Here is a 26,222-nt window from a genome sequence, read left to right as displayed (position 1 = left end):
CCTTTCTTATGGGGCCTTCTCTGCGTGTGCTGCCAAAGAGAAATTAGGCACAATGAGGGGAATCCTAGAAGGGTGACGGTGCATGAAAAATATGCTAATTCATGAAACAATAAATGTAATGGTTCTGGCCAACTGTCTAAGTGCAGGGTTTACCGTGTCTTTTGAAGACAGGTACACGGGAAGAGAAGGCACCCGCGATCAGTGGGGTGACGTGTAGGTCACTGGACCGTGAACAGATTCAATCTGCAAAGGACATCTCTGTATTAGTATATCAGAGGAGTGAGGATGTGTTAATGGATACATGGTTAAAATACATGATTTAGACAGCTGATTACCTGTAAGGTTGCAGCCGCATCCGTATCACGAATCATGCGAAAATGCCGATTGCTAACCTGCAAGGAACGCATGGGTAAAATGGCTTATCTAGGTACTGCCATTTGAGAACAATTACACGATTTACACCTAAACGTGTCCCTGTTTGTAAGTGTAAGCATCATTATCTGGATGCTGATTATTGTGTGGATTTCGGTACTGGCTCTGCAGACGGCTGAGAGATTCCGGCTGCTAATGGCACAACAACCAGGTCTGTGCGTGTCAGGATCAACGTGAAAGGACGATCCTAGATTTAAGAGAGGACAAGGGGCCCAGTTAATGACTAACCATCGGGGACGTGATCTAAAAGATCAATGTACCATGGCGCGGACAGAGTACGTGGGGCTTACCTGTCCTGGTTGGAGAAGAGCCCTATGTTCCTCGGTGGCAGCTTGCAAAAATGCAAACCGATGCTGTGGTTACCGCTACTAATATAGCAGCGGCCATTTTGGGCAAGTGCCTATGTGGCATATAACTTTCAAATGGACGATGATACCCACAGAGGGCCATCAAAGACGCCAAAAAAGAAGCCGCCCACACTCCTAGAGAGGTGTGCCTTGAAACAAAAACTAAGAACAACCTAGACCATTTGGTCTGCGTAACTACGTGCTGCCCTCTCAGCTAGCTGATACAAAAAACCATCAAGAGGCACTGGCATTTGGTCAAGAATCCGGGATCCCTTGAAAGAAAATCCTGTTTCACATTCAAAAAGAATAAGAACTTGAAGGAATCGCTGGTTCACACTTTTCAAGAACCCATTACAACCGTCAACACCTTGTGGGATTTGCCACCTGTGCAGGGCCATTTCACATGTGGCCAGTGTGTTGCCTGCACCGTTACCACACAGAAAAAGATTTTGACTACAAGAATGTCAAGTGGACCCTAAGAGATCATACTAACTGTAACACTAAATGTGTCATTTACGTCATAGAATGCCCACTTGGGCAGTAAAAATGAGAATCTGAGAGCATCAGTTCCAGATAAACCTTTGGTGTACCATTTTGTGAAAAAACAACACAAGGACACAGATCTTGGTTGGTTTGTACTACAGAAACTCAAGCCCACCTTCAGAGGAGGGGACATCAATAGAACACTCACCCAGTTAAAGAAAAATGGGTTCACAGGCTGAATACAGTGAAGGAAGGATTGAACATTTCAGTGGAATGAAAATCCTTCCTTTAGCCTAGGCCTTTGTGCTGTAAAAACCCTTGGTCCAATCCAGTTACCCAGCTTGTGATATTTTACCGAGATCCCATACAACTGATTGATTTAACTAAAACATTTTTGTTAACAAAGACCTGGCAATGAGATACGAGACATCCACTTACATGGGATTCAATGTCTATAAAAATGTGCAAATCACTATTGCTGTACACAATGAGTGATGTTATTTCTTCATAAAAATGTGGTATTGACTCACTAAGGTTTTGTAGACATTGATATCTCTATCTGCAACCTGTGAACTGTTTTATAGAATGATTGACTGGATGTGCACCTCAGTGTTTAACTTATTGACACGGACTGAATAAGTGCTTAACACGCTATACGGATTGGATCTAACCACACCGTGGTGCCGGTCTGCGATCCTTTATCAGCATGTTGCCACCTTACATGTTCCTGAAATAGCCGCTGCAAGGCATTCAACTGCGTACCCAATTACGACCCGTCAGATACTGCGTTGCCATGGCAACCATATCAACAGTGGTCTAAAATGTACTACTATTCCCCTTTTATAGCAGCGATCTTTCTAAATTGTTAGAATAAGCGATTGGCCCGACCGTTTCCTCTCTGGTCCATTTGAAAAGTTATATGCCACGTAGGCACTTGCCCAAAATGGCCGCCGCTATATTAGTAGCGGTAACCACAGCAACGGTTCGCATTTTTTGCAAGCCGCCAGCGAGGAACACAGGGCTCTTCTCCAACCAGGACAGGTAAGCCCCATGTACTCTGTCTGCTCTGTGGTACATTGATCTTTTAGATCACGTCCCCGAGGGTGAGTCACTAACTGGGCCCCTTGTCCTCTCTTACATCTAGGATCGTCCGTTCACGTTGATCCTGACACGCACAGACCCGGTTGTTGTGCCATTAGCAGCCGGAATCTCTCAGCCGTCTGTGGAGCCCATACCGAAATCCCCACACAATAATCAGCATCCAGGTAATGATTCTTACACTTACAAACAGGGACACTTTTTAGATGTAAATCGTGTAATTGTTCTCAAATGGCAGTACCTAGATAAGCCATTTTACCCATGATTCCTTGCAGGTTAGCAATCAGCATTTTCGCATGATTCCTGATACAGATGCGGCTGCAACCTTACAGGTAATCAGCTGTCTAAATAATGTTTTTTTTCAAAATGTATCCATTAACACATCCTCACTCCTCTGATATACTAATACAGAGATGTCCTTTGCAGATTGAATCTGTTCATGGTCCAGTGACCCACACGTCACCCCACTGATCGCGGGTGCCTTCTCTTCCCATGTACCAGTCTTCAACAGACACGGTAAGCCCTGCACTTAGACAGTTGGCCAGAACCGATACATTTATTGGTTCATGAATTAGCGTCTTTTTCATGCACCGTCACCCTTCTAGGATTCCCCTCATTGTGCCTCATTTCTCTTTGGCAGCACACACAGAACACCTGACACCCCAGTTGTCCAGTCCTGATGAAGGCACCATAAGAAAGGCCCACATATGAACCCCACAAGGGCCAAAACACCTTGGTGTAGACTCTGACTGTTTGAGTCCCAGTGCTGTATAATACTCACTGTGTGCCTTGCTTATATGTATTTTTATGGTTTGTTTTGTTGAAATAGTGCAATTACCATAAACCCCTGTCACTGCATATATCGACAGTAGGAAATGTGTATGTTACAATGTTTGTACTGTAGCCCAGATCATGAACCTTGGGACAATATTTGATGTAAGGTATGTTTACTTGATCTATATATCTTGTTGTTCCGTGTTGCGTCTCTGAATGGATGTTTGTCCACAGAATTGTTTCCAATCACAATGAATTTTTCTTTTAAACAACAGAAGGGGTATGTGCCTCATTTGATGTGAAATTACCGTTGTGACACACCTAGATCTGTGAGGGGTCTGCATGTATTCCTTTTTTCCGACCCTTTCGATTGTGTCTATGACTATTCTATGGATGCCAGCCCAGGGGCAGATGCCAGTTTTGGTTTGGTAATTCTGCAGAACCTATTCCCTTTAATAGGCCCCCCTCCCCCGCACCCCTAGGAGATACAAGCTTGGTGATCTCCCATACCTATGGAGGAAAAGGAACAAAGCATTTGAGTAAGTAAAATGTACTCACTGTAGTGACTACATTTCTCCTGGTCTATAGTCCCCTTTCCTCCATACGCCCCACCCTACATCACCCTCAAAAAATATACATAGTATAGCCGGCCTGAGGAGAGGATCGACGGCATTGCTGGTGGGTGGAGAGAGTGGACGTGAGCAGGTTCTGCACCTAAATTATAAGTGTTTTGATGAAAAGGCTGTTTGCTGAGCAACAATGTGCCTGTCCTGTCCCAATGCGACGGCCACCCATTAATATGGAGGAATGGCGACTATATGCAAGGAATACAGCGGTCACTACGGTGAGTAAATTTTCACTTGTCACTGATACACCGCAGGTTTTTTCTCTTTGTCCGGTGAGAATGATGCGTTATGTGTACTGCACGTACTGTGTGAGTGCGTAAGCCTGTGGGCAAGCAGACGAGTGAGCTGGCGATGGTGGGGTGGTAAACTAGAACATGTGGGCAGAGATGGTGGCTGTTGTGAACACCGAGACAACACTAAATGAGGACCAGACTGCAGCAAATGGTTTCTATTGCTCCCAGTTTCTGCGAGCTGAATAGGCGTATCATAGGTGTATCATAGGTGGGGTCTATTCTGGGGGCCTCGTTTCATCGAGTGCAGTGAGGGCGGAGCCCAAAGTAAGGGGTCGAGGTGATTGCCTCCTCAGTGCGCACCCCAGCCACCAATGTGTGCAGGCACCAACGGCAGGTCCCATGGACAGCAGGTATTGTTTCCAACAGATGTCGGGAGATAAGGCTTCCTTAGTTGCTGCCAATGCAGCTGCATACCCACCCAAACATTTTTTTTATTGTGTAATAGTCCAAAAAAAGACTTTTCACAAACATAATAATGAACAATGCAATTTAAGAATAAGTAACTAAAATACATTTTAAAAACACAAGAACCTATTGGTTTCCGTTCTTAAAAAACAATCATGAAAAATAATGATAATGTCAAGAGAAAAAAGAGAAAAAATAAAAAGCAAAACGAAAAAAAAACCCAGGAAGAATGCATGATAGGAGAAAATCCAAGGAGAGTAGTAAATTACCATTTCCCTCAACCTACAATCATTAACCATTACAATTACAATTGACAATCAGTTGTTCCAACTAAATTTAAATCTTTCAGTAAATTCACTACTTTGGTTGTCAGTAGTGTTTCATTACCCGAGATTAGCCTTTCCCAGAAGCAAAAGGTTCCTAACCACCACGCTTTATGTACAAAGCGAGACAACCTGCTCACCCTCTTTTCGGTTGTAGGTCAAAGGATCGACAACCAAATGATCGAATAGTCAAAGGGTCGACACCAAAGGACCGAAAACAAAAGGATCGAAAAAAAAAATATTTTTGGGGTCCTCCCAACCCCCGTTGTTTTGTGGTAAAAACCACAATTTTTCCATAAACGAAAACCCCCCAAAAATGTATAATTAAAAAAAAAATGTGATCCTTTTGTTTTCGGTCCTTTGGTGTCGATCCTTTGACCATTCGACCCTTTGTAGTCGACCCTTTGATCGGACACCCCTCTTTTCAAGTGTCCCCGTGCAGCTACTAATCAAATGCCTCAGAGTCTGTGGGCTCAAGTCTATACATAGGGGGCAGGTGTTGTCCGCCAACTCCTCTTTCTGTCTAATGAAGAGTATTTCACGAGTGGGTAAAAGATTAAGACAAAATCTCAAAAAGTGCGACCTCTTGACAGGATCCAGAAATCTCTTCAAATATGCAGGTAGCCATGCACGTGGTTTCTCCAAGCCTGTAAGTGAAGAAGAAACACTAGAGGAGCGCATGGCCGCTATCGTTCTTATCCAGTCGGCCCTTTTTATGTCATCTTTTCACTATTTGTTCAGACGCTCGTGGACTGTCTTTTACTTCCCCCTCACATGTATCATCCCCCGCACACCGCCATGGACCCTTATGGAACCCTTCCTGCACCTGGCGGAGCTGGACTGGTGTCCCAAACTGCTGCTCGTTTGTGGTCTCGGGCAAGCCCTGACGGGTTTCCTTTTTATTTTTCTTACCTTGAACCCCCTGAAGCTTTTGATGTTCTTTACTTTTCCATTTGTAATCATGCAGTTTCTTTTCATGAACTGCAGACGTCTGGGTACCTCTCTCTAAATTAAACCAATCAACAAATCTGTTCTACATTAAGATGCAATGTCCATCTAATAATGAACAAATCATTGTGATTGCAGAATAGTCCATATTTGTCCTTTATTCTTTCAGCTCTTCACAAAGCTGGCTCAGGCAAAAGTGGCAGCAGAAGACGCTGGTGAGTACATCGCATTGATAAACAATCTGTTACTTAGCGCCTTTGCCGCCAACGCACTTTGCACAGAACATTTTTATATACAAATATGAATACTATGTAGTTTAGCATGAGCTTTATTTTGTCATTCTTTCCCCAACCTGTATTTGTAGAAGTATTGGGAGTGAAACAATAGAGCTGGGAATGTTCTTGCTAAGTGGGACCTTGCTTGCCCATACATGCACTATGTGATTTTGGGCAAAACATTTTCCCTGTGTTGCTGTTAAATTTAGGTCAAGTGCATGGGTTTTACCACCCTTCAGGAGGTGAAGTCGCACTCTGCTGTATTGCTAAATGAACAGCATTTGCAACCCAAGCCCCCTGCAGGTGGTGCCATACACACTACCCTTGTTAATAAGTCCTCCATCATGTAGGTGACCATCGGATCTATAGCTGAGGCTGGGGAAACACACTCCCGTTCTACCAGGTTCACCTGCTACATATCGACCTATTTGTGGCCAAAAGCTCCAATATAGTAAACATAGAAGGTACTTATTTGTAAATAATTTCATCCATTATAGCAGCTATTCAACTGATTATGGGAAGCACACAGGCATTTGTGGAGGAGGGTCTATATGTGTACATATTCTCATTGTAATACAGATAGAAGTGGGACTTTCCTCCCCAAGCCTACTAAATGCATTGTGGTTTCTCCCAATGTGTTCGACTGGAACCAGTGACGTCAGATTTCCGTTTCTGAAAGCATTAGTTAAGACTACAACATACATTTTGCTAAATTATTGTCTTAGATATCTATGTACAAAGGTTTTGAGTGAGTTGTAGCAATTTCTCATTTGCGAAGCCCTGATTTAGCCTGATATGGGTTAAACCCACAGGATACTGTGACCGATCGAGGAATTCAGTCACTTTTTTTTTTTTTTAAATATATTTTTATTTTATCTCAACCAGTACAACAGAACATAAATAAACACATCAAACAACAAAAACCAAACAAACAAAAATAAAGGCACTGCAATCCCCATCCCTCCCCCCTATGAGCCTGTAGGGTGTCCGCCATCAGTGTCCGCTCCGTGCGGTGGGGCCTCATCACTCTCAAAACCAGCCGAGGCCGACCACATCCCAAACAGCTCAGCTAACAATAACTTCCATGCCGTGAGGGAGCCCGTTTCTTCCTCCTCCCCTGCCATACTGGCATCCCGCCACGCTGCCGTCCCAGCATCAGCCCATTTTTGGAGATCTCGCCACCAGACCTCCACTCGCGGCTTATGCCATTTCTTCCACCCCATGGCTATCCTACGTTTGGCAAGCACATAGGCCAGATCTTTAAGTTTCTCGACATGTCGAAACCTACGCGCTCTGGGATACCCTCCCAGCAGACAGGCCCAAGCTGAATCTACCTTAAGTGTGATACCCCTCCCTGCCAGCCTGCACGCCACTTCACCCCAGTAGGTTGCAATCACTGGGCACGCCCAGAACATGTGTATCATGTCCACATTCTCTTCGCTACACTTGGGGCACGCCTGGCGCCCAGTATCCCGAAATCTGGAAATTCTCAGGGGGGTCATATATGCCCTGTGCGTAATATAGAGCTGTAACTGCTTAAACCTGGCGTTCCTCGATACATTTTTGTGGTACCCCAAGGCGCGCTCCCACAACCCATCCGCCATCGGGGCCCCCATCTCCGCTTCCCATTCCAGTCTCAGGTGCCCCAAATCCTTCCCAACCTTTGTCATCAACATCTCGTACAACCTGGAGACCTCGTGCCCACCCTTTGATGCGTCATACATTATTTCCAGCGTAGCATCCGGGTCGCCGGCTAAAGTAGTTTCGGGCCACGTACTCCGGACCTCCCAGACCACCCTATGATATGTCACATATTGACCCCTGTGTAGCACCGACCCTGCCTCTAGTTCTTCGAACTCCATTAGGGTCCCATCCTGCCAGATGTCGCCCATAGTGACCAACCCCACTGACTCCCAGTATGTCCGAAGAATAGCTCTCAGCTGCCCGTCTTCCTTCGCCAGGGCGACCAGAGGTACCTGCGGCATACACTGCAAGGGGTCACCCATCATCCGGCAGGCCCGCCGCCACATGTTCCTACCCATGGCTAACATTTTAGGACGCTCCCTCATCCATGCACTGGTCGCCCAGATCACCTTCCGCAGATAGAAGGGGGAACAGTCCTTCCCCAGCAGCCTGTGTTCGTAGGTCTCGTCATCCGCTGGCCACCTGGCCACATATTGCAGTTGCGCAGCTGTATAATAAGCCTCAAAATTCGTCAGCTTCACGCCGCCTTTCTCATAAGAGTTCTGCAATTTCCACAATGCGACCCTGTTGCGCGTGCCGTGCCATAGGAAATCCCTACATCTACTATGTAACCTAGCAAAAAACTTCCTAGGTATCATATACGGGATGTTATTGAAGTAATGCAAAAGCCTGGGCAGCACCACCATTTTGAGCATAGCTCCCCGACCCATCATCGCTAACGGCAATCTTTCCCAGAACCTCATGCACCTCTCAATCTTTCCCACAGCTAGCTCGGTATTATGCCTGTGTTCTTCCTCGGTCGTGTGATACACGTCAATGCCCAGGTACCGGAAGGAGCTCGTCGCCCACGGGATCCGCAGCACTGGCAACCTCTCCACCGGTATCCCCACATAACCGCCTAGCGGGAATAGTGTGGATTTCTGAGGGTTAACTGCTATGCCGGACAACCAGGCGTACCTCTCCATTACCTCCAAGACATACTGCAAATTCTCTTCCGGATGTTTCAGGTATAACAGCATATCGTCTGCATACAGGGATATAAGATGGCACTCCCCTCCCACCTCTATACCCACCGGGTCATACTGCTGCCCGAGGTAGATTGCTAAGGGTTCGAGGGCCAGTATGTACAACATTGGGGACCAAGGACACCCCTGCCTAGTGCCTCTGCCTAACTGCCATCTATCTGACACCACTGCGCCCGTACGGACCCTAGCCAGAGGCGCACTATATAATAGCTCGGCCCACCTCATGTAGCCTGGTCCCAGTCCAAACCGCCCCAAAGCCGCCAGCAGCCACGGCCATCGAACAGAGTCGAACGCTTTGACCGCGTCCAACGCCACTATCGCCATTTCGCTGTCCTCACTGCATCCCCATTCCACCACCCTGTGAAGGCGTCTATGATTGTGAGTAATATTCCTATTCGGGACATAGCCCGTCTGGTCAGGATGGATCAGCTTGCCTATTACCCGCCGCATTCTGGCCGCCAGGACAGCTGTTAGGATCTTGCTGTCCTGGTTCAGCATCGACAGGGGCCGGTAGGAGCCACACTCATGTCCCGGTTTATTGGGTTTGGGGAGCGGTACTATAATCGCCTCCCTGAGTGATTCCGGCAGCCGCCCCACCTCGAACGCCTCATTAAACATCTCCAGCATGGGCGGGCACACCTCCTCTCCATACGCTTTATAAAATTCACTGGGGAACCCATCCGCTCCTGGGGCCTTGCAAGTGGGTAGCTGCCGCACAATCTCCTTCAGCTCCTCCAGAGTGATCGGCGCATCCATCTCCTCTCGCTCTTCGTCACTTATCCTGGGCAGGCCTATGTCTTCAAGTACTACCTCTATCTCCTCCCGGCTCCCCCCTTCTCGATCCTCATATAATGCTTGATAATATTCCGCGAATGCCCCATTCACCCCTTCCTGGGTGTCCACCTCCACGCCCTTTTCAGTGATGACTGATCGGATCGGGGTTCTCGGGGTCTCGCTCTTATACAGCCAAGCAAGAAGCCTGCCCGTCTTGTCCCCCCCGCATGCAACCTCTCAATGTACTTCCTGTAATTCAGATTACAGAGCCTGTCCCAGTGTTCCGCACACCTCTGCTGCAGATTAGTGACCGCCTCCGTATCAATCCCACCCTCCTCCAGCTCTTTTTCCAACTCCAACTCAATCTCGGTCTTACGCAAATCAGCCAAGACTCCACCCATTAATCCATTGGACTTCGCAATGGCAACCCCCCGCATTACAACCTTAAAGGCCTCCCACAAAGTACCAGCCGACTTGGCGCTACCTGTATTCGTCTCAAAGTAAGCAACTATCTCCTCCCTCATGTCCTCCCTGAAGACTGGATCCCTGAGCGCTTCCGCCCTAAGGCGCCATGTTGGAATTCGCTCACGTGGGGGACAAAGCTGCCATCGCATGACCAGGGGCGAGTGGTCCGAAAGGACTCTCGCCCTGTAGTCTATATGGTCACACTCCGCGACAATGTCCGGAGTGGCGAAAAAGTAATCCAGCCTCGTGTGCAGCTGGTGCGGGGCCGAATAATGCGAATATTGCCTCACGCCGGGGTGTCTCGTTCTCCACACGTCTACCAGGCCAAGGTCTACCAGCAGCGTCTGCAGTACCCTAGCCGCCGGGCTGGGCCTGACCATCCTGTCATCCGACCTGTCCTCCCTGGGGTTTAGTACACAATTAAAGTCACCACCCCAAATCACCGTACCCCCCATCCCCTCACCAAGTCTCGTGCACAGCGTCCTAAAGTATGTCGCCGTGTCCTGGTTGGGAGCATAAGTATTTATAATACACACTACTTTATTTTCCACAAGCCCCCTTACCATGACCAGCCTCCCATCAGACTCCACAACCTCCCCAAGTAGCTTAAACGGGACATGTGGTGCCACCCAAACCAGCACTCCTCTAGCATAGGCAGAATATGTAGATCCCACTACTGTCCCTTTCCACTTCCTCCCCACCAGTTCCAGTTTATCCCGTGTCAGATGCGTCTCCTGTAACAAGGCCACATCTTTCTTTTGCCTTTTTAGGTACAACATGACCTTGTTACGCTTAAGGTAGCTGTTAAGCCCTCTAACGTTCCACGTTAGTATCCTAAGGTCCCCCATGATTTATCAGTAGCTCCCCCCTCCCTCCCAGGTCTGCTCGCCTCCCCCCCACCTCGAAGACCCCCATTTCCAGTTTCTCCCCCAGGCTCATATAAAAACTAACACCCCCCACACCCCTAACCCAACCAGCTGCCCAGCTCCATCCCTGGATCTCAGGCATCCCCGTGTTCGGTTCTCTCTGGAAACCCAAGTAGAGAACCCGACAGGGTGTCACCCCACACACAGTGACTAACCTAAACTCAAAACTGGGGTACAAAGAACAGCCCCTGGAGGCTCCTCTCCCTCGCATCCGTATCCGCGCACACGGACCATATTCCAAACTCCTAACGCATACACTTCCATAACAAAGTCACAAAGACTATATTCCAGTCCCAATGTTCATAGCCCAACCGGGCCCGCAGCGTCACTTATCTCTTCCATCCGCCGTCCGCTCATCTGGTTCCTGAGGACAGTTTTGTGCATCGAGCCACTCCATGGCCTCCTCCGGAGTGTCAAAGAACAGCATCTTGGTCTTGAAGAAAACCTTCAGTTTGGCCGGGTAGAGCAACATATACTTGTATCCAGCTGCCCGCAATCGCCTCTTAACCGCCCCAAAGTTCATGCGACTGCGCTGTACTTGCAAGGTGTAATCGGGGTAAGCAGTAATGGTCGCCTCTCCTCGCCGTATGGTGCCCCCCTTGCGAAAGTGTTCGAGGATCCTTTCCCGATCCCGATAATTGAGGATCTTGGCGATCACAGGCCTGGGCGGATTACCCGGCGGTGGCCTCCTGATCAAGGCCCTGTGCGCCCTCTCCACCGCAAACCCCTGCCACAGGGCACCCCCAGTGATCTCCTGCAGCAGCAAGTTCTCAATAAACTCCGTGGGACTCTGGCCTTCAGGCCCCTCCGGCAGGCCACAATGCGAACTTTGTTTCTGCGGGCACGTCCTTCCGCCTCTTCAGCCCTACTTTCCAAGTTGCCCACCCGCTGCACCAGGGCATGGATATCACGCTTATGTGCGATGCAGTCCGCCGCAGTAGGGCCCATTTCCTTTTCCAATGTCTCCGTGCCCTCAGTCAGGGCTCGCACATCCTGCCTCAGGGGGTTCACGTCCTCCTGCACCGCCCCAACCTGTAGTTCCATCGCAGTTTTCAATTCGGCCACAGCAAGTTGGAGCTTGGTCTCCCACGTCGCCTTCAGGTCCGCAATCGCAGCGAGGACCTCCTGGTTCGCACCTCCGGCGGCCATCTCCTTGGTCTGAGCCTTCTCCTTGCTCCTGGCTCCTTCCGGGCCGGGCGGCGTCTTGGCGTATTCGTCGAGCGTGGGCTGTCTATTCTTCGCTCTCAGAAGCTTGTTCGACATATCTTCAGTCAGGAGCGTCCTTCTGGCCGCACTCAGGCCAAGGCAGGGATGCCCATACACCACAACTCCGTTTCAAGAGTCCTAGCTCGCCCAACAATCTCCGCCACCGCTGTTGTCCAGCACTCCCCCCAGATGGGCCGGGTCGCGCTGCACCCTTCGTAACGCGCAGAGGGCGCACGTATGCTGTGGGAACCGCCACTGGGGTCCCGGTCCATCGCTCCTTTGTCCCTTCGTCAAGCGGCGGCGGCCATTTTCTCGTCCATCGAGGTCTCGCCACCAACGCTTCACTCGGCTCCTAAGTACGCGTTCGCAGTGCGGTCCCGTGTAAAAATGTATCCACACGTGCAGCCGGACTTCATGTACGCAGTCATCATCACCTCCGCCACATCGTAGCGGTCCTTGCGCGGTTTCCAGTCGGATAATGTACGGATCAGCGGGAGCCCCAGTACAGACACGTCTTTTCACATGGCTTCCGAGCCACGCCCCCCAGGAATTCAGTCACTTCTCCCCATGGGGGAGCCTTTCCATGTGAGGCTAGCGAGGTGAGACCGCCACCCTATATTCCTCGTAGGCGTGGTGGCCAGCGGGACCTTACAGGGAGAGACCTCCCCCCCCTTGGGGACAAGGACTCCCCTTCCACAGGGGAACTCCCAAATTCCCTCACTTTTGGACCAACAGTAACATCACGGCTTCAGAAAGACCCAGCAGAGCAAGCCACTGTTTGTTAAGGTGCCATAGGATCCAATCATCGGCTGGGGAAGGCCCAGCAATGTTTCATAAACAGGGAAGAAGGACCATTATCAGTGAGAAGTGAAACCCGGGAGTTTCAAACCAGTGTTGTCAGGGAAGCTGATCAAAACCGGGAGATACTCTGTGTTGAGGAAGCAACCAGCTGGTGTGCGAAGGAAGCACTAGCAAAGCTGAAAGAAGAGGAGAGCAGGGGAAGGAAGTCCCCAAGAAGAGAGCCAGTCTTGAGTGGTGGCATGACCCAAGGGAGTTGGACTGTGCAATCTGGTAACTACGCCGAGACCACTGCGACGCTGACACTGTGGAGCCGCAGACAAGAAGAAGAGAGAGCCGAAGCGAAAGAAGAAGATGTCCTGACTGAAAAAAGAGAAGTCCCTATCCTGCAAGCAGGCTCAATGATGCCAACCCATGGAATAGAAGCTAACACGGACGGCGGTAGACCCGGGAGAGAACACAAGTATAAAGAGTTCCAGGAGCATACACGTCACAGTAGCCAGCACAGAATATTATTGGCACAATCCTCTCAGGACTCAGTTTACTCATCCCACTATTACAAGAAAGAACCGAGTGAGTGAGAATCACCATGGGAGTCAGCCTACTCGTCTCAGGTATACAACAACAAATTGAGAGGGTGAGAATCACCACAGGACTCACCCTATTCATCCCAGTGATACAAGAAAGAATCGAGAGAGTGAAAATCACCACATGAATCAGCCTACTCGTCCCAGTGATACCAGAAAGAACTGAGAGAGGGAGCATCGTCACAGGGCTCATTCTACTCTACTTGTCCTAGTGATACCAATGGGAACAGGGGAGTGAAAATCATTACAGGGCTAATCTTCCTCATCTCAGTAATACCAGAAATAACCCAGAGGGCAAGAAACATTACCAGAGTTATGCTACTTCTCTCAGAAACACTTGTGTACAGGCGCGTTATAAATGCCATATCATATTATATCAGTAATACCAGAAATAGCCCAGAATACGAGAAACATTACTGGGGTTATGCTACTTCTCTCATTAAAACTCAAATGATAAACATCACAAAATCAAATTAAAGGTACAGTCTGAGATTCAGCTCCTCCAAGCTTTTATTTTTTAAATTGGTATAATTTCAAATAGAATGTAATTTACCAATTGACATGTTTCCCATTATGTTAATGAAAGTGCATCAGCTCCTTCTACAGTGATGCTGTGGCACAAATATGTGTGCAAGTATGCATGTATTTATGCGATTTATAAGCACAAACCTAAATGAGAAGCAATGGAGCGCTGTACAAACAGGATGCTCCCCCGCGGTTACAGGTAAGGTTTAAGGTAGCAGAGGAGCTGCGATGGGTAGGGGGATCAGGGATGGTGGGAACAACATGGTTGAGGGGAGCAATCAGTAATTTGCAAGATGTTCTTTGAAGAGTATGGTCTTCATGTCCTTCCAGGAATGTAGGATGAATGGGGCCAGTCTTAACTGCATTTGTAACCTGTTCCAAAGACAGTGGCATCTGGCAGTGCTCTGGCCTCCCGAGGTTGTGAGTTTCTCAGCCAAGTAGAGTTGTGTTTTAGTTATGACTGATGTGTAGGTGATGCAAGCAGTCTTCAACTTGATGTTTGCTTGAAGGGGTAGCCTGTGCATCTCCTTGAGAATGGAGGTGATGTGGCTGAGTGTTCTCCATTCTGCGATAAGACTTGCTGCAGTGTACTGGATGGCTCTCAGCTGGGACTCATGCGAGTAGCACGTTGCCACCATTCAGGTGGGAGATGATCAGGGCTTGAAAACTGTTTGGAAACCTGGGGTAGAGATGAAACGCTTGACTTTGTAGAAAGGTACCATGCTACTTGTATCTTCTTGGAAATGTGTGTTTTGTATGAGAGTCACAGATGACAGTAAAGACAAGAGATTTAGCACTAGGCATTTGAGGTGTGAATCCATTGAGCTTAAAGTTGGCCAGCTAATTCTGGACTTGAGCATACTAGGTGGGGTGTCAAAGGAGAATGCATTCCGCCTTTGTAGGGTTGAGCTGCAGGTAGGAGCTCGACATCCAGGTTTAGGTGTGGGATAGATAGTGCTTGACTCAATGGATGTTGTTGGTGGAATAGATCTTTAGATACAGCTGTGTGTCATCTGCATATAGGTGTATAGTGATGTTAGTGTTGGCAAGAGGTCTTTACAGAGGTTCAGTGAACAGTTTGAATATGCTGGGGACAGGATGGAGCTATTTGGAACTCTGCAGGTTGTTTGATGGCTCTGGCATCTGTTGGGGACCAGCTGGATGAGTTGGACTTTGTTGGCGAGGAATAAGGTGATCCACTGCTGAACCGTTCCATCAAAGCCCATGGAAGTGGTCAGGATGTTGAGGAGGGTGTCATGGTCTCCAGTGTCGAAGGCAGTGAAGAGGCTGACGAGAACGAGTAAGAAGGGGCCCCATTTAACCAAGATGTGTACAGCATCATCAATAACTTGGATGGCAGCAGTGTCTGTGCTGCAATGTAGTTGGAATCCATATTGATAGTACTATAGGAGATTGTGTTGAGTGATTCTACCATCTAACTGGATTGCGATGGTCTTCTCAATCATTTTCCTGAGGAAGGGTAGATGTTTGATGGGGTATAGTTGGCCAAGTTATCCAAGTTGAATGTGGCTTTTTTTCAGCAAGGGGAGTATCTGCTCCATAATTAGCGCATATGGGAAGTGTGATAAACCTGAGGATATTCTCTCAATTATAACTCGAGTATCCCTTATTCAGGTGGCCAGGGAAGGGCTGGGGCTCTCAGATCACAACCCTGGGGGTGGACGAGCGAGGGAGGATCACCTGGTAGTCAACCACCGAAGGTCCTGATATCAATTGGAACTGTTTGTGGATCTGAGCCCGGAAGAGGGAGGTCCAGGGGTGAAAAGACCTCACCCAACATACAAGCTGAAAGGAACTTTTGTTTATTATTTTGACCGCATCAGGTCTTCGGAGGCCAGAGACTTTTTGTAGAAAAGAGACTTAACTACTGGAGGTCCTGATATCTGAGAGTGAAACTGTCGTCTCGTGCTGGGAAAGCTTGAGCGTGTGCTGTGCTCAGGAGTCCCACCTTGTCCTGTGATCAAAACGCAGGGAAGGGAGACCCCCGGCTATCCTGACCCTGACTTATCATTTGTGAACCCTTCTTTCTTTATTGTGAACCTTATGCCATACACTTTTTTTGTATTTAGCATATGGACTGGCAATAGGTTTTTCGTAGTATAGGCCCTTTTATTTGACATGACACCACTAAGACTGCCTTATTATTTGATGTCTATAGCTTGCTCCCATCTAAGATGTAGATTTAGATTAGTCATTTTTCCAACCTGCACATACAGTTTAATAAAAACCCTTAAACTGTGATCACTTGTGTATGTCTTTACTGTTGCCACCATGAGTTCCTTACATATGGTGTCAGAATTGGGATATGATTCAATTGATACTAATTAGAGAGCCCACATATATAACGAAACACAGAGGAAGGGTTTACAAACTCTATCCACAGTATTGGGAAAACATTGAGTGAATAACTCCCTCCAAGATGACTTAGAAGTCTTTGAGTAAAGAGGCAAAGCCACTCAAAACCCTTTTTCCATCAATGGGGCGAGACCCATGGAAACCATGATGCAACCCTTCAAGCCCATGGAACTGAGAATGGGAATTCAATTTCTTCCCCTGACCTCTCAGGCCATTTCACTGGTTCGAAAAAATGCTGAGGGCAATGCTTTTTGCCCTCAAGATTATTTGCTACAGGGAAGGGACAAAGCCCTAGTTTTGTTGCAAATAAGAGTAAGATGTGCCTGTCAGGGATGGCACTCTGTCAAGATTGGCACAGGGCACCCTGTTAAGGTTTGGGTGGCTGTGCTGATGTAAGGTGACAGGTAAGCACACACACAGCAGGAAGCTCAACAAGAACGAAGAGTAGGCAACTGTAGCAGGAAATACAAAGGTACAAACAAACTGGATTCCCTCTTGGGGGGTATGCAGAAATGGGAAAGAGTGTTCCACAGACCTTAGGAAACCGCAGCCTTCTGCACAGATTGCTATTACAGGGGCCCTCGCTGTATGCTCATGGCTGGGAACAACAGCAGTGGGTGTCTATAACACTGAAACGCGACAAGGGAAAGGGCAGAGGTTGCCTGCTGGAAACCAACAGTCACGCTCTGTACAAAGGGATCTGCATACGATACAAGAGAAGACAAGAACAGAAATATGCAGGGAAAAGGAAGTCAAAGAGCAATCTAGCAGAAGGAACTGAAGGAAAAGCAGTATAACTGAAATGGGTAACCTAAGGGAAGGACAGAGGACTCAAGGAAGAGAAGGACAGGGATCAAGAACATGGGGTTGCAAACAAGGAAGAGAGCAAGGGAGCAGCAGCAACAGGGAAGCCGGGCTGCAGTAACGGATGGAACAACTTACAGGTAAACTGTTGTGGATGCAGAGGACTGTTGTAGGCTGCAAGGCAGGGAGCCCAGAGGAGCAGGGCAGAGATCTGTAGTAGACAGCAGACAGAGAGCCCAAAGGAGCAGGGCTGCAAGGCAGGGAGTCCAGAGGACAAGGGCTGAAGGCAGAGGAGTGTAGCAAGCTGCAAGGCAGCGGGCCCAGAGGACAAGGGCTGTAGGCAGTGGAGTGAAGCAGGCTGCAAGGCAAGGAGCCCAGAAGAGCAGGGCAGCAAGGAGTGAGCCCAGAGGAGCAGGGCTGCGAGGCAGGGAGCCCAGAGGACAAGGGCTGTTGGCAGCGGAGTGAAGCAAACTGCAAGGCAGGGAGCCCAGAGGACAAGGGCTGTAGGTAGAAGGCAGCAGAGCGTGATCGGCTGCAAGGCAACGAGCCCAGAGGACAAGGGCTGTAGGCAGCGGAGTGAAGCAGTCTGCAAGGCAGGGAGCCCAGAGAACAAGGGCTGTAGGCATGGAACCTAGAGGACAAGGGCTGAAGGCAGAGGAGTGTAGCAAGCTGCAAGGCAGGGAGCCCAGAGGACAAGGGCTGTAGGCAGCGGAGTGAAGCAGGCTGCAAGGCAGGGAGCCGAGAGGAGCAGGGCAGCAAGGAGCGAACCCGGAGGAGCAGGGCTGCAAGGCAGGGAGCCCAGAGGACAAAGGCTGTTGGCAGTGGAGTGAAGCAACCTGCAAGGCAGGGAGCCCAGAGGAAGGGCTGTAGGTAGAAGGCAGCGGAGAGTGATCGGCTGCAAGGCAAGGAGCCCAGAGGACAAGGGCTGTAGGCAGCGGAGTGAAACAGTCTGCAAGGCAGGGAGCCCACAGGGCAAGGGCTTTAGGCAGCGGAGTGAAGCAGGCTGCAAGGCAAGGAGCCCAGAAGGGCAGGGCAGCAAGGAGTGAGCCCAGAGGAGCAGGGCCGCTGACTGTAGAGGGCTGCGGAGGACTGTAGTAGGCAGTGGCGTAACACAAAATGTGGGGGCCCCCCTGCGAGCCATGCTGAGGGGGCCATCCCAACTCGGGCCGGCATAGATTATCACACTTGCGCAACACGCACAAACGTGCTGCTGAAGGGATATGCACACTGCAGTAGGAGAAAGATATAAATATGTGTTTTAATGCGATATACAGCAAACTTTCTGAGAAAAATTGCCTAAAAAGCCAGAGTGTTTGCAATTGTTTTGTAGGGTAACACCAATCCAATAGATGAAAGTCACCAACAGTGCACAGGAACATTAATGCAACATGTACAACTGGCTGCACAATGTAGACCAGTGTAGACATGTAATAACGTTACAGTAAAGCATGCCAGGCCACATTTAGACATACCTAGACTGGTTGCACCAAAATGCCAATCGAAGCAATTACCATCATCAAGAAGAGAACACAAATTCAGCCTGTGGCCTCTAACAACACGACCAAGCTCTTTAAAATCTGCAAGGAACTGGTCAATCCTGTTGCAGTCTTTACCTCTCCTGTTCCCTCCCAGGCCCTCTGTATGGCTCTGTCATCTCACTTCTCTGCTAAAACTCAGGACATACTGACCTCATCTCCTCTTCCTCTCCCTCTCTCGGACCCCCTTGGGCCATCTTTACCTCTCTTCCTCCTTTCTCCTCTTTCTCTCTGACAACACCTGACGAGGTTTCTAGACAAGTCTGATCTATGAAAGTGTCATCCAAACAGGTGCTCCCCTGTTCCTCCAGAACCATCAAGGACCATATTGACACCCTCGCTCTAGCCTTGGCCGATTTCTGTAATCACTCTTTCGCCACTGAAACGTTCCCCTCTCCACTTAAGCACTCCCTTATGCACCCACTCCTCAAGAAGCCGTTTGCCGATCATGCCTGCCCGGCAAACTATCACCCAATCTCCATCACCCCTTTCCTGGGCAAACTGTTGGAAAAGCTGGCCATCTCCCAGCTTACTCTCCACACCGAATCTGTTGGTGGTCTCCATGACCTTCAGTCTGGCTTAAGAGCAGCCAGAGTCACGGAAACTGCTCCCCTGAACACCCCGTGAAGATCTACTCTCCAACCATGATTCCAGCATTCCTTCTGTCCTCATCCTCCTTGATCTTTCCTCTGCTTTCGAAATGGTGAACCACGCCATCCTGATAAATCGACTCCATGAGTACCTGGGCATCACGGATCAGGCCATTGAGTGGCTGACCTCCTTCCTCTTGGGCAGCCCCTCCCAGGTCCAGCTTGCTTCTTTCTCTCTGCTCCATCCTCTCACCCTGGTTTTTCAACCTTTACTTGGCCCCTTTGGCCCACCTGATCTCTACATTCTCCTCTAACTTTCAGTGTTATGCAAATGACACTCCGCTTTCCTTCAGGCTCCCCTCACACTCCTCTCCTCTCTCGCTCATTCCTGACTGTCTATCTGCGATTCAGGATTGGTGTGCCTCCAACGATCTCTGCCTAAATGTCAGTAAGATGGAGATCCTTCTCATTTGGACTCCTGCAGCTGCTTTCCCTCAGCTGCTTTCCCTCTCTCACTCTGGCCGCCCGCCTTGGGCCCTCTTCCTTCGCCATCCTGTGAGGCAAACCACCTGGGTGTCCTCTTTGACTCCACTCTCTATTTCTCTCCTCACATCTCAGATGTGGCCAAGATGTTCCACTACCAGCTGCTCTTCCTCAAAGGGACTCTTCCCTTTCTCACTTTCCCCCAGAAGCTCGCTGTCTCCAGAGCCCTGGTTCTCTCTAGGCTAGACTACTGCAACAGCCTCTTTCTCAATCTGCCTTCCTCTACTCTCCACCTTCTGCAACCTATCCAGAACAGGACTGCGAGACTTATCCTTTGCCTCAAGCCCAGGGATCCTATCTCTCCAGCCCTGAAATCTCTCCACTGGCTCCCACTTGCTGCAAGGATCAAGTCCAAGACCCTTTGCATTGTCCACATGGCTTTCTGGGCCTGGGGCCCGCACTACATCCAACACTCTCTCCAAAATATCTTCCTTCTCGAGGCCATCGCTCAGCTACCTACAACTCTCTAAAGGTTAGATGCTTCTCCAGGCAGAGAGTGGGGGGGTAGATCTCTCTCTCCTCTGTAGGTGCCTCCCTCTGGAATAGCCTGAGGGACCACCTGAAGGTCGGGAAGCAGCTCAAAACATTCCTCTTCTCCTCTGCTTTCTCTCTCTCCCTCCCCTGCTGGCCTACCTGACCTACCTGTCTGCTGTACCGACTGGTTGCTTGGCTACCCTCAGAGTCTCACTGAGTCCATACTCTTTCTTGATTAGTCACCCTTGCACTGCCTCTGGGCCTACCATGCAGTTAGGGGCTGTAACTGTAACCCTACAGTCCCCTGTACTCCATGCACTACCCAGAGCCGCGCTGCCCTGGCTGCACTTACTCAGAGCATTGCTGCCCTGTTTTTCCCTCCCCTCTCCCTTGCACTTCCCCCCTCCCTTTCCCCTTACACTTCTCGTTCTCGCACTTGCACGATCCGAATGACACAAGGCCTAGTAAGATCGTTTGTCTTGTCCTCCCTCTATCATCCCTCCCTCGTTGTGTCGCGCCTAGAAACACTTGTGTACAGGCGCATTATAAATGACTTACATCATATAATTTGATCACAGATGCCCAGAAAAATACACAATGCTGCAGAAAGAAATGGCTAGACTGGCAGCATCCAAAAGGCAGTCTAGCCAGGTAATTCACTTAGCAGGACTGCTTTATCAGAAATTCCCAGTTAAAATAAAATCATACCAAACTGAGGAATGACTAGACTAGCTGCACCAAAATGCCTCTCTATCCATTAATACCACATATCATGCCTGCTTAGCCTGGACATGGACAGCCATTAAGATTTGTTGCACACTCCTGCCTGCCCCACACCTGCCTTCTCCCTCCCAACCCTACCCCAACCTCCAAAATCAGCTCCTGGGCCCAGAATTACCTTCACGTCCCTCTTCCTTGTCCCAGAGCTTACAATCATTCTTCTCCACCTCACTTTGATTATTCTTTTCCGAACACCCAGTCTACTTTGACTAAACATTGTCATTCCCACAATCCCCCCTGTTCCTTTCACAATAAAAATCCTGGTTGTTCCCGTCTGTTTCACAAACCCTAACAAACTCTAACCCTCACCCTTTCTGACACAAACACTTTATTACACCATGAAAGACAACAGACTAATGTGAAAACTGTTCACCTGACATGTCCCAACCAAAGGGTCAGGCAAAGTCAGTTAATTAACCCGAACCTCACACACCTGACTGCCCTTTCATTAGCCCAGAGGGATAAAAGGTGGAGTACAAGGGCACAATACGAGCAAGGCAGACCTCGCACTTAAGAGACTCTGGTTGATCCCGTGTTTGTTGAACTACCAATACCAGAAGGTCCTAGGAGAGCCACAAGGAAAAGGTGAAAGTGGTCATAAAGGGCTCTAGCAAAACCCCCTTTGCAGTCGAAAGTCTTTGACCTACACGAAATTGGAAAGCTAAGGGAGGTGAAACGCACATAGTGAATTAAAGAGAAAAAATTGTGTTAAAGGAAGGAATTGGCAAGAGTGAACCCGACGGAGGAATGCCCATAAAATGGGGTGAAGCCTAAAGTCCCAATGAACAGTGTGTTGACGAATGTGAAACCGGCAGAGGGGTGTCCACAGTGAACTGTTTAAAAAGACATTAAGCCGTAGTGAACCCAACGGAGGAAGGCTAATATTTGAGAAGGCTCTGAGCCCGGAAGAGGGGGATCCAGGGGTGAAAAGTCATCCCCCAAAGATTGGTGAAAACAAAAGGAAAAAGCAAGTGAATGAGAGCTGTGGTGAACCCGATGGAGGGAGACAAACATTCGAGAAGGGTCTGAGCCCGCAAGAGGGGGACCCATGGGTGGAAAACCATCACACCACCGACACATGAATGCAACAGAGATCTCTTTTGAATACAAGCTCGAATAAACCTGACGGAGGGAGGCTGATATTCGAGAGGGCTCTGAGCTCGGAAGATGGGATCCCAAAAAGGGGTGATGACCCATCACCCCAAGTGCCATCCGAAAGGATCTTTTTGTTTGTTATATTTGAACCTGTCAGGTCCTCTGGAGCAAGGGAGTCAACCACCGGAGGTCCTGATATCAATAGGAACTGTTTGTGGTTCTGAGCCCGGAAGAGGGGGATCCAGGGATGAAACGACATCACCCAAAGTACAAGCCGAAAGGAACTTTTGTTTATCATTTTGACCACATCTGGGCTTCGGAGACCAACGACATTTTGTATAAAAGAGACTTAACTACTGGAGGTCCTGTTACCTGAGAGTGGAACTGTCATCTCTTGCTCGGAACGCTCGAACGTATGCTGTGCTCATGAGTCCCACCTTGTCCCATGCTCAAAACGTGGGGAAGGGAGACCCCCAGCTACCACATCCTGACTTATCATTTGTGAACACTTCTTTATTTCTTGTAAACCTTATCCCACACACTTTTTTGTATTTAGCGTAAGGATTGGCAATAGGTTTTTCTTAGCATAGACCCTTTTATTTGACAAGCTGCCACTAGGACAGCCTTATTATTATTTGATGGTCGTAGCTTGCTCCCATCTTAGATTTAGGTTTAGTTTAAACGTTTTCCCAACCTGCACATACAGTTTAATAAACACCCTTAAACTGTGATCACTTGTGTCTATCTTTACTGTTGCCACCATGAGTTCCTTACAGAAGGTGCCCGGTGTCTTGAATGCATTGATGATGTTGAGAAGCTCTTTGGTTGCTTCACCTTTGATATTCACAATGGAGGAGGGGAGAATGTCTTTGTGACTGGTGAGTATGAGGTTTGCAAGAGTGTTGTTTAGGTATTCTCGAGTAACTGTCCTGAATGTAGGCCTTCTTGATATATTACAGGCTGGGTATGGGTGGGATGTATCTGGTGTGTTTGAAGCTGACAATGTGTTGCCTTATCATGTCTACCTTGTCAGTGAAGAAGCTGTTGATGATGTTGATGATGTTGGATTTGTCAATGGTGTGTGGCTTTACAGTGTCTGGCAGTTGCTTGATGCAGTGCCTCATAACTTGGAGGCTCACTCTGCTCTTGTTGGATTCTTCCAAGATGTTTGTTGTGCAGAAGTTTGCTTTGGCTGTGGTGATGAGTATCCTGCATGCTGATCAGAGTGTTCTGAGGGTGATGAGGTCTTCTAGTTAGTCAGGATATAATTGGGCACTGTGTATATGTTGTTTCTATGGGACACACACGTTTCTGGGGGTACATCTATGCTCCTTTATATTGTTGGTGAACTTGCATCTGAATGATTGGAATAGTCACATATTCTGTTACAGAATTGTTTGTGAATCGAATGTGTTTTTTTCCGAATTTCTTCTGACATTTTCCATTCCTGCCGATTATTTTAAAATAATTCTCAGCGGTGGGGAGGAACCCACCTTAGTATTTTCAGGCTCACCTGCCCAAACTAATTTGGGGGTGGGCGGGACAGTCATACCCCACCACTTTAATAATCCTCTGTTCACCTCATGTTCATTTACATAGGACCAACAGTGTGGCACGCGACTGACGCATTTGAATTAAAACCATCCCATTGCCACATTGAGTTTGACAGCCCTGCCCAGCCCTGACAAGCAACCCACCCTCCGGTTTACTATGAAAGGAAGTTCAATCCTCATTTACACAAACTGTTCACAAGTAGGATGCTACCACAATTGACAATACACAATAAAGCAAAGAAAGATAGTTAATTTAAAGAAGCGTTGGCAAAGTCATTTGTAGGTTTGGTTTTGTCAATGGAGAGGGTAAGATAGTGGCTGTAAATCCCCTGCAGTGCAAACAACATGTAAACTTCTCAGATCTATTGACTTTGCCAATAAGTGTTGAAAAAGGCATGCATCCTCTGTGTCCTCTCAGGGCAGTCAGAGTTTGAAGAACGCTGCACCCCATCACTTTAGTCGATGGCAGATCATGCATTGCTTCACCCGGGGGGCGGGGGCGGGGAGGTTCTTGATAATTTCCTGATGCCCACTTATTTGATTGGGGTAGTGGACATTTTATTAGAATTCATTTTATTTTGCTTTTACAGCATACAACTATTAACAATATTGTTTTAGCAGGTGGGGCCCCATGGACATTTTAAAAGTGAGAAAGTAGAGTGAAAGTAGAGAGAAAGCAGAGTGTTCCTCCTGAATAGATAGTGTTGGACACAGTCCTAGACAGCAACTCTGAGTTGCAGCCATCACAGAGACCACAGACTCAAGAGCCAGCTCTGTACATTGCTTCTGTCATAGTATGATAGGGTGTTGATGGCAGGAGGCAGGGGGTCACCAGTGGTGGGCTGTGCCGTGGGGCTGTCTCTTCCAGGTGAGCCAATGCTGCCACACATTTGGTGGGTGGCAGGAGAGTCCAATGATGATGGATACCTGGGAAGCGGTGGGCTGGGCGGCCTTGTCCCAGCCTGACAGGAGGTGGTAAACTGTGCTGGGTGGGAGGTAGAAGCACTTCTCACAGCAGGGGAGGAGGTGGGCCAGGGGCTCTTCACTGAGAGTATGTGGCTTCCTCTGTGACATCGCCCATTCCAAGGTCAGGCTCACATAGATCTTAGTCTTCAGTGACTTTACAGATGGCAATATACCGCTTTAGCTAACATTTTATTTGTATATTAGAGTGGCAGACAAAATGCATTAAGTGGCTTAGAAAGGTTTACATATATATATTATAACATGGCCACCTTTACAAAAATAGGAACAGTCTACTTAAGCAACATTTGCTTGAGCCCACGGCAGCCAGTATGGATTGGGAAACCTTTTGCTATTTACTAGAACTACACAAACAGTGTCAAATCATTAACAAATAACATGCACCTTGTAGCCAGGCCCAAAAGTGGATCGCGCCTCAGTGTTCCAAGCAGTAATGCAACTAAACTTAACTTAGTTTCGAAGGCGTTATTTAGAAAATGGCTTCCCACCTTCAACCGTTCCACTCACTACCACCGTAACACCCATAGAGATGAAGCGCAAGGGGAGCCCCCACCGCCCCATCAGGTACTGAGCACCAGAAGCCCTCCCCCCCACCACTCCACACCCCCTCCTCCGATATGTGGTACTCTGCAGAAGGGTAGAGGCGCCATACCTTGCCACCACGGGCTGTACCTCAGCATGCAGTCTTGTGTGGGCACCGGTTGCGCATGCCTCGATGTGCCTATCTGACAGGTGTGCCACTCTGAGGACGCCAAGAGAGGTTTTCTTTTATGAGAAGATTCGCACTTGCTAATCGAGCTAAAAGTGACTAGGCTTTTGAGACTGAATGACAGTAAATGAATATACACCACAGAGTAGAATGTAAGAAATGGAGGTGTACCACAGATCTGGATATTTCACTTTTTTGACATCCACCGGTAGCCATCGGCCCAGAGTGGATACGAGTTGATTTATTTTGACATTTCAGGTCCTTCCATTTCGCATAAGAGGCTTGGTACAGGTGTCCCTCGTGCGCTGGTCGCTTTGTTTCTCAAAGCCAGGGTTTTGTGATCTCATGAGACATCACCTAGGTTGCACAACCACTAAAGAGAGTTTGTCTCCTTCGGGCATTCATTGGTGCATACAGCAGGGATCGAAATTGGGATCTGTTGAGCAGGAGCAAAAAGCAGCTCCTGGGTATCAGCCATAACCAGTTAGACAGGAGCCTCTGCTGGAGAACCAGGAGCTAGTGCATGCCAGATGCGAACTCTAAATTGTGGTCAATTTCGTATTAAGGCAATAAGCCCCGAGCTGGCGTGCCATTACCGTTTAAGGTAATGCCCCCATTGTTAACGAAGGCCCCGGGGGCATTACCTTGCGTGGTATTGTCCTGCCGATGAGGAGCTTATTGCCATTAGTACCCTGGCCCGTTAGACCGCGGTACTAATGGTGTTTTTGTTTCGGTTGCGAGACGCGTCGCATTTCGCAGCCAAAA

At 48.6% G+C, this 26,222-nt stretch overlaps 1 protein-coding gene across 1 annotated transcript in view; it reads left to right on the top strand.

Annotated features, from left to right (window-relative positions):
- The window catches only part of PSTPIP2 (proline-serine-threonine phosphatase interacting protein 2), a 796,554-nt gene that overhangs the window by 545,612 nt on the left and 224,720 nt on the right, over nucleotides 1–26,222 (top strand). The window contains exon 8 of the mRNA XM_069626899.1: nucleotides 5,899–5,944. Within this exon, the coding sequence (XP_069483000.1) occupies nucleotides 5,899–5,944 (46 nt within the window). The remainder of the gene's footprint in view (nucleotides 1–5,898; nucleotides 5,945–26,222) is intronic.

The sequence above is a fragment of the Ambystoma mexicanum genome, chromosome 6p (genome assembly GCF_040938575.1).
Source record: "Ambystoma mexicanum isolate Mex_15411 chromosome 6p, UKY_AmexF1_1, whole genome shotgun sequence".
In the NCBI taxonomy this organism is placed as follows: Eukaryota; Metazoa; Chordata; class Amphibia; order Caudata; family Ambystomatidae; genus Ambystoma; species Ambystoma mexicanum.
Note: the sequence above shows the minus strand (reverse complement) of the source record. Positions and strands in the feature narration are given on the sequence as shown.